Source organism: Protopterus annectens, chromosome 3.part0 (assembly GCF_019279795.1).
Source record: "Protopterus annectens isolate FY-2018-M chromosome 3.part0, PAN1.0, whole genome shotgun sequence".
In the NCBI taxonomy this organism is placed as follows: Eukaryota; Metazoa; Chordata; order Ceratodontiformes; family Protopteridae; genus Protopterus; species Protopterus annectens.
The window spans coordinates 891,445,300-891,460,522 of NC_056731.1; the positions used below are offsets into that span (position 1 = coordinate 891,445,300).

Genomic DNA, 15,223 nt, shown 5'->3' on the forward strand with positions numbered 1-15,223 from the left:
TTTTGGCAGCCCAAGTAGAGTAATGTGACACTGTAGTGAGAGACAGGTTCATGTATAGTCTATCAAGCCACTGTCCAGGCAGTTATTTAGGTGTGGTCACTCTGCAATGCTAAAATACTTCATATGCACTTCTGCGCATTTATGTACAGCTAGAGGATATCCATGTCCTCTACAACACCACTACCGACAACAACAAATATGTAAGCTATGTGGCCTTCTCTAGTAGTTATATTTACGATAGGAAGTAAAACTAACCTAAGATTTTAACTTCTCACCTCATGGTACGCCATCAGACAATTTGCTGCTAAAATGGGTCATGAAGAGGCACTTTACCACTGCACTAATGTTTCATATGGAAAAAGGGCATTTTTTTTCCATATGCATGTCCTGCTTTCAGACCATCAAAAAAATGCAGTCTAGTCATCTTACCAACTCCATATTCTCTGGATACATACAATGGTTAGTAAAGGCTGACTAAATCTTCATGTGTAATAAATATTAATTAAGTACCACATCAACCCCGGGGGGATAGTTGGTATAATGTGTACCATCTTAACCTCATAGATACGAGGTAAAAAGTTTGATTCTGAGCTCTGGTTATTAGCTGGGTTTGTAGTACTCTGCAGAATGACAGCCTAGCATTTACCTATAAACCATGAACACAATCACCTGATGTTGAATCTGAAGGTTTCTGTAAAAATTCACATTCAAAATATTACTTTTTGGTGGCACAACATTCACTAATGATATTAGTCTTTGAGACACATTACTTTATAAATAAGTTGAGTCATTCTAAATTATCCAAGCAAATATTTTAAGCCTCCAGATGTGTTTCCTGCACAGTAATTGGAAATTGATTATAACATAGGGGCATGTGACAAGTACCATATTATTACTGTCTGTGATTTTGGAGCAGACCGCGCATGTTCTGACACAAATGATACCAACAAACTTAACAATGACTCGGAGCCCTGTCCTGCTTTTTGAATATTACACATAACTCCACACCAAACTACTTGTCCATCATACTTTCCCAGTAATACTTTACAGACAACTGATTACTCACCACCTTACCATGCCATGTCCACACAACACTGAAATGCTTAAAATAGTAGCACAGTACAGGAAGCTTAACATGCCTATAAGAATGAGAAAAATCTAAAACCTATTCACTGTATAGTAGGTGAATGACAAGAGAGGTTAGCTAATGGAAAAAAGTCAGAGTACATTTTGTCTGGAATGTGCTTTGTATACACATAAAACATAGTCTGAGCCACAGAACAATGGCTACTGTTTAGGGAAAGAGAGAGAAAGATATGTGCCAGTAGATATAACAGCTTTGAAGCATAAAAGTTGCTTGGTGACTGATAAAATATGATTTTCCCTCCAGTATACAAAGGTACCGGATGTAGATGTGCATGGGTGTGCACAGCCATAAAAATGGTACTACAAAATTCCTATCTTTTATATTAAAAATAAAGATTAAGCATTTCTTCCCCTTTTCCTCTACTCTAACATCCATATGGGGAAAACAAGAGGTAAATTACAAAAATAACTCTTCTATGCATGACCTACTCCTGTCTGCAAAAGCAGTCCTCAGTGTATCCTTTACAAAAGCAATTCCTCTTTATCAGAAAGGATTTTTGCTGGTTTCTGATATGCCTTGCATCAAAGACATAAGGGGTGCACCTCCCTAATTTCTCATCAGCTCCTTCCTGTGCATACAAAAATCAGACAGCCTAACAGTAACTCATGAAAAGAAGACCCAAACTTCCTAGCCCTTGTAGTGCTACCTGAGATGCACCAGAGGACCTGGAATTACGGTAGATACCTATGTAAAACCAATGCTTCGAGATGTCTATCTTCACTGGCAGTTAAATAACTATAAACAAGCCCAAAGAAGTAATAAGGAAGATGGATAGCAGCCTTATGGATGGCCCTACCAAGGCTTTCCCCTAGACTTAGAAAATCCATGTTGTAATACTGGAAATAAAGGCATGCAGAACAAATGGTAGCCCCATGTTATGAAACTACATGATGCATATTGTTGGGCAGCAAGGATTTGTGAGGGAAGAAACAGCTAGCATGGAGAGTTGGCAATATAAGCTTCACAAAGCATATGCATAAGGCACCGTGCAAATGACCAACCATCCTGGGAATGAGAAGGAACAAGCATGGTAGTGCTAACTGGGGCATGTGATAAGCACTGCAGACTTACTTTGGGAGGTTGTATTATGACAAGCAATGTAAAATTAACAATATAGTCAAAGGCCCCACAGGACTTCAGGGAATTGGACTGTGTTACAGAACACATTCATAATGGCTGTTCTCTCCTCTGCTGCCAGAAACCATATATGCTCCTCCACATGCAGTATCACATCAAGGAACTGGTATGGGATTCAAATGTGCCCCTTATCAGATGATGAAAAGTCCCCATAGCAACAATTAAAGCTACACAAACCTTCATGTCCAATTGGAGAGGCATTCTATCCAGCCACTTTGATTCCATGGAGGTGGCATATCTACTAAACCTGTAGAGTGCCTCTGTTCACAAAGCGGTTGACAATATCCTGATTGTGGAAGCAGTGGCATGCCAGCGGCTGGTAGACCTGTCTGAGATCTGGAAGGCGGTGATGGGCAACATTGCTTCCAACAAAACCTAACAACACATGGTACCCTACTAATGTTGACACTACTCCTAGCATCATAATGCTAGTGAAACTCCTCTATACCAGAAAATCATTCAGAAGAGATGATCACTGCAGCTTACTGTGCCATCTTTTAAGTGTTTCTGAATCACGTCGCCATGTTTGGTTTTGCATATGCAACAGCGCTCATTAGCATACTGACACTCACTGACATGCCATTACACAACTGTGTACTGCACTATTTCTTTAGATGCACAGCTAAGTAATACTTGTGTTGCCAGTCTGTGCCCTCCTTGAGTGGTGTCTCTCACCATAACACTGCTTGCATAACACTATTCCCCAATTGTTTCTGAATACTCTCAAATGTCTTTCAGCTCTATGCCATTTTAAAATGCAACCTTACAAACACAGCAGAATATGATGGTGAAGTTGTAGGATAAGCTGATAACTCACAGTGTTAAAAAACTACTGAACATTAACTTACAAAGCAGACAGGAATTTATTTTTTAGATTTAGAAGTGATGACACATGACCTATTAATGGGCCATGCAGTGATATTGATAACCGGGGTGCTTTTCAACTTTGGAAAGGGCAACAAAACAAGCTCATATAGTCTATTTTGCAGTGAACATTTCTTGCACATTGTAGTGCCCTGGTAAAAGTCAACAGTGATCTTAGAAAGTATAAGATTATTTCTTATGATGAATACAAAATTAAATATATTAGCACATAGAAAAAGCGCTGCTTAACTAAGTATGGGACAAATTAAAATATTATTATGAGCTGAAGGTAAAGTCAGTATTATGGAGGAAATAGCCATTGGCAAATTATAATAAGTTGGGGAGGGTGCACTGGAGCCATGGATTTGGGGACCCAATGCCAAATGCAAATGTGTGGTTATCTGATGCTGCTTCCTTTTTGCAAAAAAAACTGTAGAATAGTTTTCATCACTCAAGTCATCTGTAGTTCATGACTCAACTAAATCTAGTTAGTATATGAAAGTCACACAAAATGCCTAATAAACCACTACATCAAAAAACAATAGATTTGTCACTATACTCCCCATACTTGGCTGATAGAGTGGCTTTTCCCACAGCCACCACATTTTATAGAACTCTACAGATGAAACTCCCATTATCCTGACAGCTCAAACAACCTTCTTATAAACTGATTTTTCTTACAGTCAAATTATTTTAATCATAGATTGTAATTATAATTTGACAACAAGAACAGTCAAGTGAAAGAGTATCATTTACACAACTTGCACAGATTTCCCCAACCACAACATTCCATTTACAGCTATTCAGGGAAAAAATCAAGCTAAACATTAAGGACATTTTTTGTACATCTACAACACAGACAAGAAAATGAATAGTGCTGGTGGGAGCGTATAGCCAAAGGAACTTTACATGCCAGAATGGTTTTGACTGAAGAGTGTGTGTTTGCAAGTCCCTGCAAATACAAAAAGTGCAGTTGTGTACCTACCATAATTATAGATGTTCGAGTGTATTCACTGTTGCAGTCATTACTCTTGGGTTATCCTGCTGGCAGGCTACCCACAGTCGGCCTGAATTCCAAAGTCCTGGTCCGGCATCGGTTGCTGTCACTTCTTCCCTGACGTCAGTGTGCCAGGGGTATAAAAGATGCAGCCGACACCATTTTCTTCAGTTTTTCTTGCCCCAGATGTCAGGTGCCCCCAAAAGGGTAGGCTAAATAAATTATGCCAATAAACATGCATGCAGTAAAGTAAACATTTCCTTCATCTACAAGCAAATACACCACATAGGTTGTATAGAATAGAGAAGTACAGATAAGATACAGCAAAGGAAAGGGGGAGGGAGGGAGGGTAACCTGGACTGCAACAGTGAATACACTCGAACATCTACATTTATGGTAGGTACACAACTGTACTATGTTCATCATGTTTCACTGTTGCAGTCATTACTCTTGGGTTGAATCCCAAAGCTGAGGATGGGTGGCTGTGCTAAATAGGATTAGGAGAGGCTAAGAGGCCCTGCAGAACTGCAGCGGCAAAGCCTGCTCTGGATTTAGTGTAGAAAGGTAAGTGGTAGTGCTTTGTAAAAGTGTGCACTGAGCTCCAGGTTGCAGCCTCTAAGATGTCTTTGGTTGGTGGTACTCTGAGGAAGGCTGCTGAAGTGGCTGCTGCTCTGGTTGAATGTGGCCTAATGCCCTTAGGCACTGATTTGCCATGGTGTGAGTAGCAGAAACGAATGCAATGGCCTAGCCATTTTGAAATAGTCTGTTTTGAGATAGCCTTTCCTTGTGATCCTGCAGCATATGCCACTAAAAGTTGCTCAGTCTTTCTGAAAGCTTTAGTTCTGTCCAAGTAGAAGCGTAGCTGTCTGTGTATGTCCAAAGAATGCAGAAGTCTCTCACCCTTATTCTGTGGGTTTGGATAAAAGGTAGGCAAGTGAATGGTTTGGTTAAGGGCCACAATGGACACCACCTTAGGCATAATGTAGGGTTTGTCCTCACAGAAACCCTGTCTGGGTCGAAAATGATAAAAGGTTCCACAGCCATGAGTGCCTGTAACTCCGAGACTCGTCTTGCAGAGGTTATTGCTAGGAGCAGAGCTGTTTTCCAGGATAAGAATTTTATATCAGCTGTTGAGGCTGGCTCAAAAGGAGGCAGTGTGAGTTTTTCCAGGACATAATTGAGGTCGCATGCAGGTATTGGTGCTCTCCTTGGAGATCTTATGTTTTTGGCACCTCTGAGGTACTGCCTTATTAAAGGATGAGAAAAGATAGGTTGTTTCATATTGTAATGGGCTGAAATGGCAGAGGCATGAATCTTAACTGATGAAAAGGATAGGCCTTTGTCCAGCATCTCAGTTAGGTATTGTAAAATCTGAGGAATATTTGGTACAAACGTGTCAATTCCTTGTTTCTGGTTCCAAGCACAAAATCTCTTCCATTTTTCTGCATAAGATTTTCTGGTACTGGGCCTTCTGGCCTCCAAAATAACATCCATTACAGCTTTGGAGAGAGGAGTGTTCTCAATGGCTACATTATCCGCCATGCTGCCAGATTTACGGTTCTGAGTTGGCTGTGCAGGATCTGATTGTTTTGTTGGGTCAATAAGTGAGAAGTTTGAGGCAATGTCCAGGCTGGACCTTAAGACATGTTCTTTAGGATTGGTGGCCAGTCTGGGGCAATCCGTATCATTTTTGGCTTCACTTGTCTGACCTTTAGGAGTACCTTGGGGAGGAAAGGCATATACTGTTAGGTTTTTCCAGCTGAAGGATAGGGCATCCATTTTCCATGCTTGCTTGTGATAAGTCCTTGTGCAGAATCTCTGTAGTTGGCAGTTGTGAGGGGAAGCAAATAGATCTATGTCTGGGCATCCCCATTTCCTTGTTATCATGCTGAAAACTTGTGGATCCAGTTTCCACTCATGGGGATCCATGAGGTTTCTGCTTAGTTCGTCTGCCAGAGTATTTATTTTTCCTGGAAGAAATTGTGCTTGCAGGTGAACTTGATAAGTCAATGCTGTGTCCCACAAAGTCATGGCTTGTCTGCAGAGGGGGTAGGAATGTGTGCCTCCCTGCTTGTTTATGTACCACATGACTGTAGTATTGTCCGTCTTTATCAGTAGTTGTCCTGGATGAAGTAGATCCTTGAAAGCTGTCAGGGCATTCTGAACAGCTAGCATCTCTTTTTGATTGATATGAAGATGCATCTGGCTTGTGGGCCATGTGCCCTGAATACATTTTCCTGCCATGTGGGCCCCCCAGGCATAATCTGATGCATCCGTTGCGAGTGTCTGCCTGGCTGTGGGTAAAGTCAATGGCTGTCCCTTGTTGTGATGACAGGCCTGTGCCCACCATCGAAACTCCTGTTGCAGGCAGGGAATGAGGGTAATTAATGTTACCAGGCTGTGGCAATGTTGAGTCCAAACACTTTTTAGATACCATTGTAGTTTCCTCATATGCAGTCTGGCATATGGAATTAGCAGAATGCAGGATGCCATGAAGCCCAAAGCCTGCAGAATTTTTCTTGCAGATAACTGGGTCTTTCTTGCCAACATTTTGAAGTAAGAAGTCAGTTGCCTTTGTTAGTCTGGCATGAGATAAGCTTGCACCCAGGAATATTATCTCTTGAAAGGGTACTAGTTTTGATTTCTTTTCGTTTACTGTGTACCCTAGGCCAGTTAGTAATCTTTTTACAAACTCCAGATGCTTTAGTAGAATGTCTTTGTTCTCTGCTTGAATAAGGCAGTCGTCCAAGTAAGGATATATTTGAATTCCTCTTTGTCTGCAAAATGCAATTACTGGTGCCAGGTATTTTGTGAAGACCCTGGGCGCAGTAGATAAGCCAAAGGGCAGTGCAGAGAATTGGTAGTGCATTGAGCCAGCTATGAATCTGAGGTATCTTCTGCAAGATTGTCTGATTGGGACATACAGGTATGCCTCTTTTAGGTCCAAAGTTACGAGCCAAGCCTTCTTGTCCAGCATGGGCAGTAGCTGCTGCAGAGTCAACATTTTGAATTTTGGAATGTCCAGAAATGTGTTTAGAATAGACAGGTCCAGTATTGGTCTCCAGGCTTTGCCCTTTCTGGGCACCAAGAAAAGTCTTGAGTAAAATCCTTGTCCGTGCTCTTGTTGTCGTACTCGCTGAATGGCCCTAATGTCCATGAGGGATGAAACTTGCTTTTGTGCCTCTGCTCATTGATTGTGTGGCAGGTCTGGCATACCTTTTGCCCTTGGCAGGGTGTGAAAGTGGAACCTGTAGCCATGAGGCACTATGTTCAAGACCCATTTGTCCTGGGTGATAATGTGCCAATTTTGTGAAAAAAGTGCTAGTTTTCCCCCTGGGCTGCCAAAAGATAAGTGCTTGATTCTGGCAGAGGAAAGTCATTGGGACTGTTTCTTGTATGGCTGTGCTTTGTCTTCTCCGCTTTTGGAGGTAGAAGCACCCCATTGTTTAGGCCTGTATGAGTCTTGGGGCTGGGAGCTGCCTCTGGGGTGTCTGTATCAACCTCTTTGAGGCCTGTCTGACACAGGAAAGGACCAATTCTTTGTAGGCCAGTTCCTGCTAAATCTAGGTGGCTGCACCTGTAAGAAATCCTTAACTGTCTGCATAGATTTTGCTTTGTCCTCCATTTTCTTCAACACCTCTTCGGCTTTAACACCAAACAAAGTATCATGCTGTAATGGAGCATCTAATAATTTTGCTTTAACATGATCAGGCAGATTCTGTTCCTTTAACCAAGCATGTCGCCTAATGACAGAACCCATAACAGCGGCCCTGCAAGAGGCCTCCAGAGAATCAAAACCACATTGCAAAGTATGCTTTCCCACTTGTTCAGTTGCATGCAATAAATCCTGCATTTCTTTGTTTTCTGCACAATCAGAATTTGTTGACATTTTCTGTTTAAGCAGTGACAATAAGTATTGCTGATATTTAAGCATATGAAATTGACAATTTAAAGCCCTCACAGCCAAGGTATCAGAAGTGTAAACCTTTTTCCCCCATCTGCCCAGCACCCTTGAATCCCTATCAGAGGGGATAGGGTTTTTTGCAGTGGAAGCCTTGACCCCTTTGGGACCCTGAGAAATAGTTTCTGGGTCAGCAGCAGGGTTTTTATAAAGAAATGTATGTGAATCTGGAACCCTGTAGTATCTGTCTGGCTTAACAGGTGCAGGGGGTAAAGAGTCAGGGGACAGGCCGAACTCTGAAAATACATCATCTACAATGTCTAAAACAGGAGGGATAGCAAGGGGCCTGTGCTGAGGTAGTAAAAGAAAATCTCTAAGCCTTTTCTTAGATTCTGAGTAGTCTTGGCTCTCCCAGTGGAAGTGCTCCCTCATGGTATGCAGGGTTTCCCCAAAAGAAAAATCCTCAGGAGGGGAGGCTGAATGGATAGATTCTTCAGCATCGGAATCCTCAAAGGGAGGGAGAGAGTATTCTTGGTCAGAAGAGGAAGCAGAGGAAATGGAAACCTGATCTGAAGATTCATATTCTGTCTCTTGCCTAGGCCTCTTGTCAGGAGGGTGATGGGAACCCCTGATCAAAGTAATTAGGTCTTCGGCCATTTTGAGCATCTGGTTTTTAGGCATGGAGGCCTGTCCATGAGCTTGCTGCACTTGTTTCTTTGTCTTTAGTGGTGCTTTAGTCTTTGCCTTTGGAGCTGTAGTCGGTTTTATATATAACTGTGTAGGCCTGAAAACACCCTCAGAAGCCGATGCCTGCTCAGCAGCTCCGGACTTATCTGAGGGAATATTTTCCAAGTGTCCAATAACTTGAGTTTCCAGAGGCGTAGTCTGCTTCACATGGGAGTCGGAAGCGGCCTGTGGCTCTGAGGTAGTGGGCGTCAGGGGCTGCGAAAGCGCCTCACTGAGAACCGGCGACTGGCTTAGAAGAAGCCTCGTTATCAGTTTTGGACCTCGGATGCCTGTCCTTTTCCTTGAGTTTCTTATGAATTGCGGTAGTCGGATGGCTATCCGACAACATGGTGTAATTAAATCTTCGACCAAAGTAATGAAATGCAAAATCGTACAGACGCTTAATAGTGCATTGGTTAAATCTTGCACAAAATCTGCAATTAGCTACGTCGTGATCAGGGCCTAGGCAAGGAATACAATAAGAATGGAAGTCCTTATGAGGTATTTGCTTCCCACAAGAAATGCAATTATTAACTTTTCTGACATCGGTCTGGAGCAAGAAAGAAAGTTTCCCCAATGGGTTACTTAGCTTTAACTGAAGACTTCGGATCTGAAATTCGAACACGAAAATCTCAGGAGTCGGCCGACCAGCACTTGCGAACTGCTTCTGCTTTGGGCACCGTGTGGCAAGAAAGACTGAAGAAAATGGCGTCGGTTGAATTTTTTATACCGCTTGCACACTGACGTCAGAGAAGAAGCGACAGCAACCAACGCCGGACCAGGACTTTGGAATTCAGGCCGTCTGTGGGTAGCCTGCCAGAAGGATAACCCAAGAGTAATGACTGCAACAGTGAAACACGATGAACATCGTGATGGACTTCATAACGCTTGTTCATTAAGTGGAAGTTTTGTCTGTTGATCTATCCTCTTGTTAGGAGACTTGGAGAAAAAAGGGATAAGTGTGTCGATGTAACCAGCCTCAAAGAAGTGATTTGTGATGGTATGGCCCCTGTCAGTGAAGAAGTAAGCTCAAGAAACCAGATTATGTACAACAGCTGTTAAGGCCAATCAGGAGGCGCAAATACGGTTAATGCAGGCATGAAAAAGGAATGTGTTGGAACATATTATAAATGAGAAGCATAGTTGAACAGTTGCACTTTCCCTACATGCTACATGCTTGTAAAACAGGAGACCATTCACGGTTTCTCTCTTTTGATGGGAAAACAAAAAGTAAAATAGGGAATTTTTTTCTGAATACTGGAAGTTTCACAGCACATCATTTTTCTCACAATTCATTCTGATTACTATATATTCAGTACTGAATAACATCAAGGAGCAGTTGAACAGTGTCAAATAGGTGTGGTCCCCTAAGGGTGAAGCAGTAACTTCCAGATTTTTAATTCCTCCCAACACACACACACACACACACACACACACACACACACACACACACACACACACACACACACACACACACAAAACTAATCAAATACAACTTGACTTCTGTTAGCAGTACATTAAACTCAAGTAACCAGATGTTACGATATCAGCTATTACAACACACACAAAAACACTGCATATGTAGCTTCAATGTCTTCTGCCCAAGTTTGCTTTTCCAGCTTTTTCCTGTTTGACACTCTGACCTGCAAACAACATTCCTGTGTTGAATACTACTAAAAGACAACCTGTGTTCAGCAAAATTAGTGTTTTATATCAATAGCAACAGAAACCATATAATTTTGAAATGCACAGAAATATTATCGTTGGCTTACATGTTGTATGCCTTGTCACACCTACATGTGCCCTACCTCAAAACAGCAGCAAACACAGCCATACACTTCAGGATATGCATGGGGATGTTTTATTTATTTAGTTTGTTTACCGGGTAGTAAACTGGTCACAAAAGACCATTTGCAGGTACAGCCCGGGTGAAGAAATTCACAAAAAAAAACCCAATAATAATAAAGCAAAGCAAATCCACCAACATGTAGTATTTACAGAAGTTAGAAAATCCTAAAGAGAACTAAAGCAATATGTAAAAGAAATGTTAATTTTACTAGTAAATATGACACCAGCAGGTGAGAAGTTAGGGCTGGATCCAGAGCAAGGCGACCCAGGCAGCTGCCTATGGCTCCAAGCTGGCAGGGGCACCAACAACTACATTAAATTTAAAAATGTTTTCTTACTTTGCTGAGTGACCATGTACTGACACTTTAAGAGCAGTAAGCATGCATGCAGAGAAGACACAAGATTTCAAATCACATTGCACCAAGAGTAACAGCAGGTGTCCATGCAGCATTTGGCTTTGGCAGATGTGTGTGTGTGTGTGTGTGTGTGTGTGTGTGTGTGTGTGTGTGTGTGTATAAAATGCCCCACTTAGTTCAGAGACTTATTAGAGTCAAACCTTGTACCTCAGGGTACAAGGGGTAACAGCCTTAATCCTACTGCCAGATACAATTACAAAACCTGTTGTTCTATTAAATGTTTTATGTGATTTAGTGTAGTCTGACAGAGAAGGCATCAGGAGGTCAAAAATGAGATGTAGGTGCCCTACAAGCATGTAACCCCCCCCCCCCCACACACACACACACACACACACAAAAACAAAGCAGCATGCTATATTCAGGGATACTTTTGATTTGTATTTGACTTGTGGGTTACTGAACTAAAGGTACTGCTAGCGCATCTGTATTTTCTTTAACTGTTTTATTGTATTCATTGCACTAAATAATTAATTAATTCATGAATAGGCCTGGATTGTTTAACTTAGTCTAAACACTCTGCATTTAGTAATACATTTTTGCAGTATCTTCTTTAGATCCTCTAGCAAATGCAAAGGGTTTTACATTTATGTCATATAGTCCGCATTACCTAGAGTGATGATCATAGCCATCTGATATTCAACATCCTTTAGATAGTTACTATTGCATATTATTTTGGTAGAGTCTTGTCTACAAGATTGGATTGTAAAAGATTTCTGCATTCGTTAAAAACGGTTAGTCTGGCAGTTAGGACAGAGGATTAAAGCTCTGACTTGCTAATGAGCTGATTCTTGTGGCAAGAATGCAAGGTTTAAACCTTTTCACCTTCATTTACATTCCATGTGACAACGAGCATATTATTTGACCAGACAGTGCTTCGGAATTTATGTTAGGCTCCTTAATGATCTCCAGGACTGCATGCCTAGTAGCTATGAACCTGTATCATTGTTTGCCAGACATTTCATATTTGAAAGCTGATATAGTTCAGGAAATGTAGCAATATCACCAGCACACAATTTTTAATGCAACAGGTAATTATATAAGGGAAGCAGACACTGCATTTGTAGATGAAGCACTTAAATGCAAAATTGTATGCAAGCAGCAACATCTGTAATAATAACAGTTCTCTTTAATGTGGAATTATTCAGATGACTTTTACTTCTGCAAAGATTGTGTACCTTGACTTAACATATGTTATCAAGTGGTTTATGCTCTTATAAATACTCTATTTAAAATGTGTTACACAATGCTGGATCTCAAGGTATGATGATAGTGATCTTTATATAATTTCATGTAGTTCATCCAAAGCTACCAATAAAGTGCATGTAATTTATTTATTCATAAAAAGGGATGTACACATTCAACAAACTGGTTTTAACTGCTGTTGGAGGTGGTGGGCTGTCTGTTGATAAAAGTACCTTATGCTCTTATTACCTGGTCATTTATAAACTATCTGGCTTTGCAAGACTAGTGTGTGTGTGTTAAACTTGAATATGCTGGTATATTTTGGCTGTGTGTTTGCGTAAATAAAATTTGAAATATGTGACTTTGGTCATTATTATTGTTACTAATTTTTTGATGCCAACATTTGAGAAGGATGTAGTCAACAATACAACTATAAATGATGGATATGGGTGATGTCTGTGGATATAAATGTACACAATCTGCCACTGTCCAGATGCATTTTCAAAGAATACTAGTTTCAAGGGACATGAAGTTTACTGTTGCTTATGCTAAGTCTGTTTTTATGAGACTATTTTTTGTTTTCTTTTCTTTAGCAAAAAGTCATCAGTGTTTGTGCTATAAATTTTGAAATAAAGGTTTTATATCAAATCTCTGTAAGTATTGTAAAAAGTAAAGAATGTATGCACAGTGACAAGTTTGGACAGTGTTTATGGTAACTAGTGACAGACTGCCAGGTAATTTGACCACTGGAATGTTTTTGTGTGTGTGTGTGGGGGGGGGGGGGGGGGTGCTGGTCCATTACCCTGCCTATGGCCCCTTTTGATCATGACCTGGTTTTGGCTGAAGTAGAAGTGACGCAGGTGAGGAAAGAGATAGGTGATGTGTCCAGTGGAAAAGCACTTCCTCCCTGCAGTCATGTGGGCTTCCTCTGGGTGCTCCGGTTTCCTTCCACCTTCCAAAGACATGCAGTAGGTGGATTGGAAACTCTATACTGGCCATAGGTGAGACCTGTGTGTGCAAGTGAGTGGTGCGAATGAAATACTGTGGCAGGGCTAGCCACCTGGCGGTGTAAACCTTGACTCGATATGATTGTCACTGCAGAAGTGACACTCCGACCCCATATGCAAAATGGAAAAAGGGATTGAGGATGGATGGTTGCCAGAGTTTGGCTGCAAGAATGGAGAAGGAATGATTAGTACTGTGTAGTTTGGTTTGGGATGTTCAAAGTGAAGAATTAACTGGCAGTGGTGGCAGAGGTTATAGGTGTGGTTTTATTATGGAACTCAGCTGCAAAATGTGAGAAAGCACCTGGATGAAGTAGTTAGAAAAGAAAGGACCCGTGCAGTGGCTCAACTCTACAGTAGACTAGTAGCCATCTGGCTTTGGATAGGGTGGTGCCATGGTGTACCTGGAGTGGAGAACTGGAAAAGGATCGTCAGATTTTATTCTTTTAACCAAATCATGCTCTCAAAAGGGAAAATGTAACTGATACATAATAATTTCAATGGACTAAGTACAACAATAGAAGCATAGCTAAACCCACTTTTGTGTACTATTGTGTAATTCTACCTACAACTGTATAGTTAAGTCCTTATTTCTACAGAGGGAGACACAGATCTTTGCTTAAAACCACCTGACATGGAAGACATGCCAAGCTGTCCTGACTCTATGCATGCCATGTTTCCTTCCAGTAATATACAAAATAAAGCAGTATTTGTTAAAAATTAGCTGTATATTTTGGGGTGGGATACCTCTATAAATTCCTTAGTGCTTGCATCTGTGCAAAATCCTTCACATTACCTTACATTTTACTGTTCGGAAATGACTCACTTTATTTTTCTCTTTTTTAAATAACCATCCTTTTCAAAAGCCCTGTTAACTGTAAAAGTTTGTTTTGCTATCCCAGCACAAGTGAAACATGCAATAAAAAGAATGGGTATGCTCTTATTACCTTGCATCTTCAGGGGACTCTGCAGTTAGGTGGTAAATTCTGTCTGGCATCACAACGTCAATCCCATTCTCTTTTCCAGTGTTGTCAATAATCTCTCTGCAATATAATGAATGCATGATTAGCAAGTTCATTCTTGTAAAACCTTAACAAATTATTCAGGAAATAAAATACACTTTTGAGATCAAAACTGCAGCGACTTCAAATAATAGTTTTATATGTTATAAAGTTTATAATATGAAATACAATTTTGTAGACTTTTTCCAAATAAAAATAGAACACCACACAGCAGTTTTATTACTCCATAATAATATGAGCCAATAACTGCCTCAATATGTAGGTAGACCAGGATGGGGGCACCGGGTGGTGTGGTGTGGGGCGCCGTGGAACCATTTTTGGCTATGGCACCAGTTGACCTAAGGCCGCTCCTGAACCCTCCCTCCCTTCAGGGAAAGAACTGAAGCCTCGTGTTAAGCAGATGACCACCAACACTGCTCACATGCTCACATTTCACTTTGAGTGCACCCACATTTAATCTTTGCTGATCTCTGTAGCACCTGTCAGCAAATATAATTCTTATAAATTTTTATATACTACCACATCTAAACAAAAAATGTATACACAAAAATACTTACTTTTTCTTTTCACTGAAAGCAGTGACTTAAACTTCATGACAACTTACACATAAAAATAAAATATATATATATTTATATATACATACATATATATATATATATATATATATATATATATATACATATATATATATATATATATATATATATACACATACATACATATATATATATTTATACACATATACATATATATATATATATATAAACATATACATACATATATATATATATATATATATATATATATATATATATATATATATATATATATATATATATAAACAATTCACAGCTGCTACAAGTCGTATCACAATCCAATGCATAGCTATAAAATAGTCTGAATGGGGTACATAAGAAGGCATGTCACATGGTCTGATTTCTGATACGTAGAGCTACTGACATTTCATTCAAACTCTCCC

The 15,223-nt window shown here is 40.4% G+C and overlaps 1 protein-coding gene across 2 annotated transcripts in view; it reads right to left on the reverse strand.

Moving 5' to 3' along the window:
- The window catches only part of MYO10 (myosin X), a 566,410-nt gene that overhangs the window by 105,735 nt on the left and 445,452 nt on the right, over nucleotides 1-15,223 (reverse strand). For both annotated transcript variants that reach the window (XM_044065222.1, XM_044065223.1), the window contains one exon: nucleotides 14,170-14,265. In XM_044065222.1, coding sequence (XP_043921157.1) covers nucleotides 14,170-14,265 — 96 coding nt within the window. The remainder of the gene's footprint in view (nucleotides 1-14,169; nucleotides 14,266-15,223) is intronic.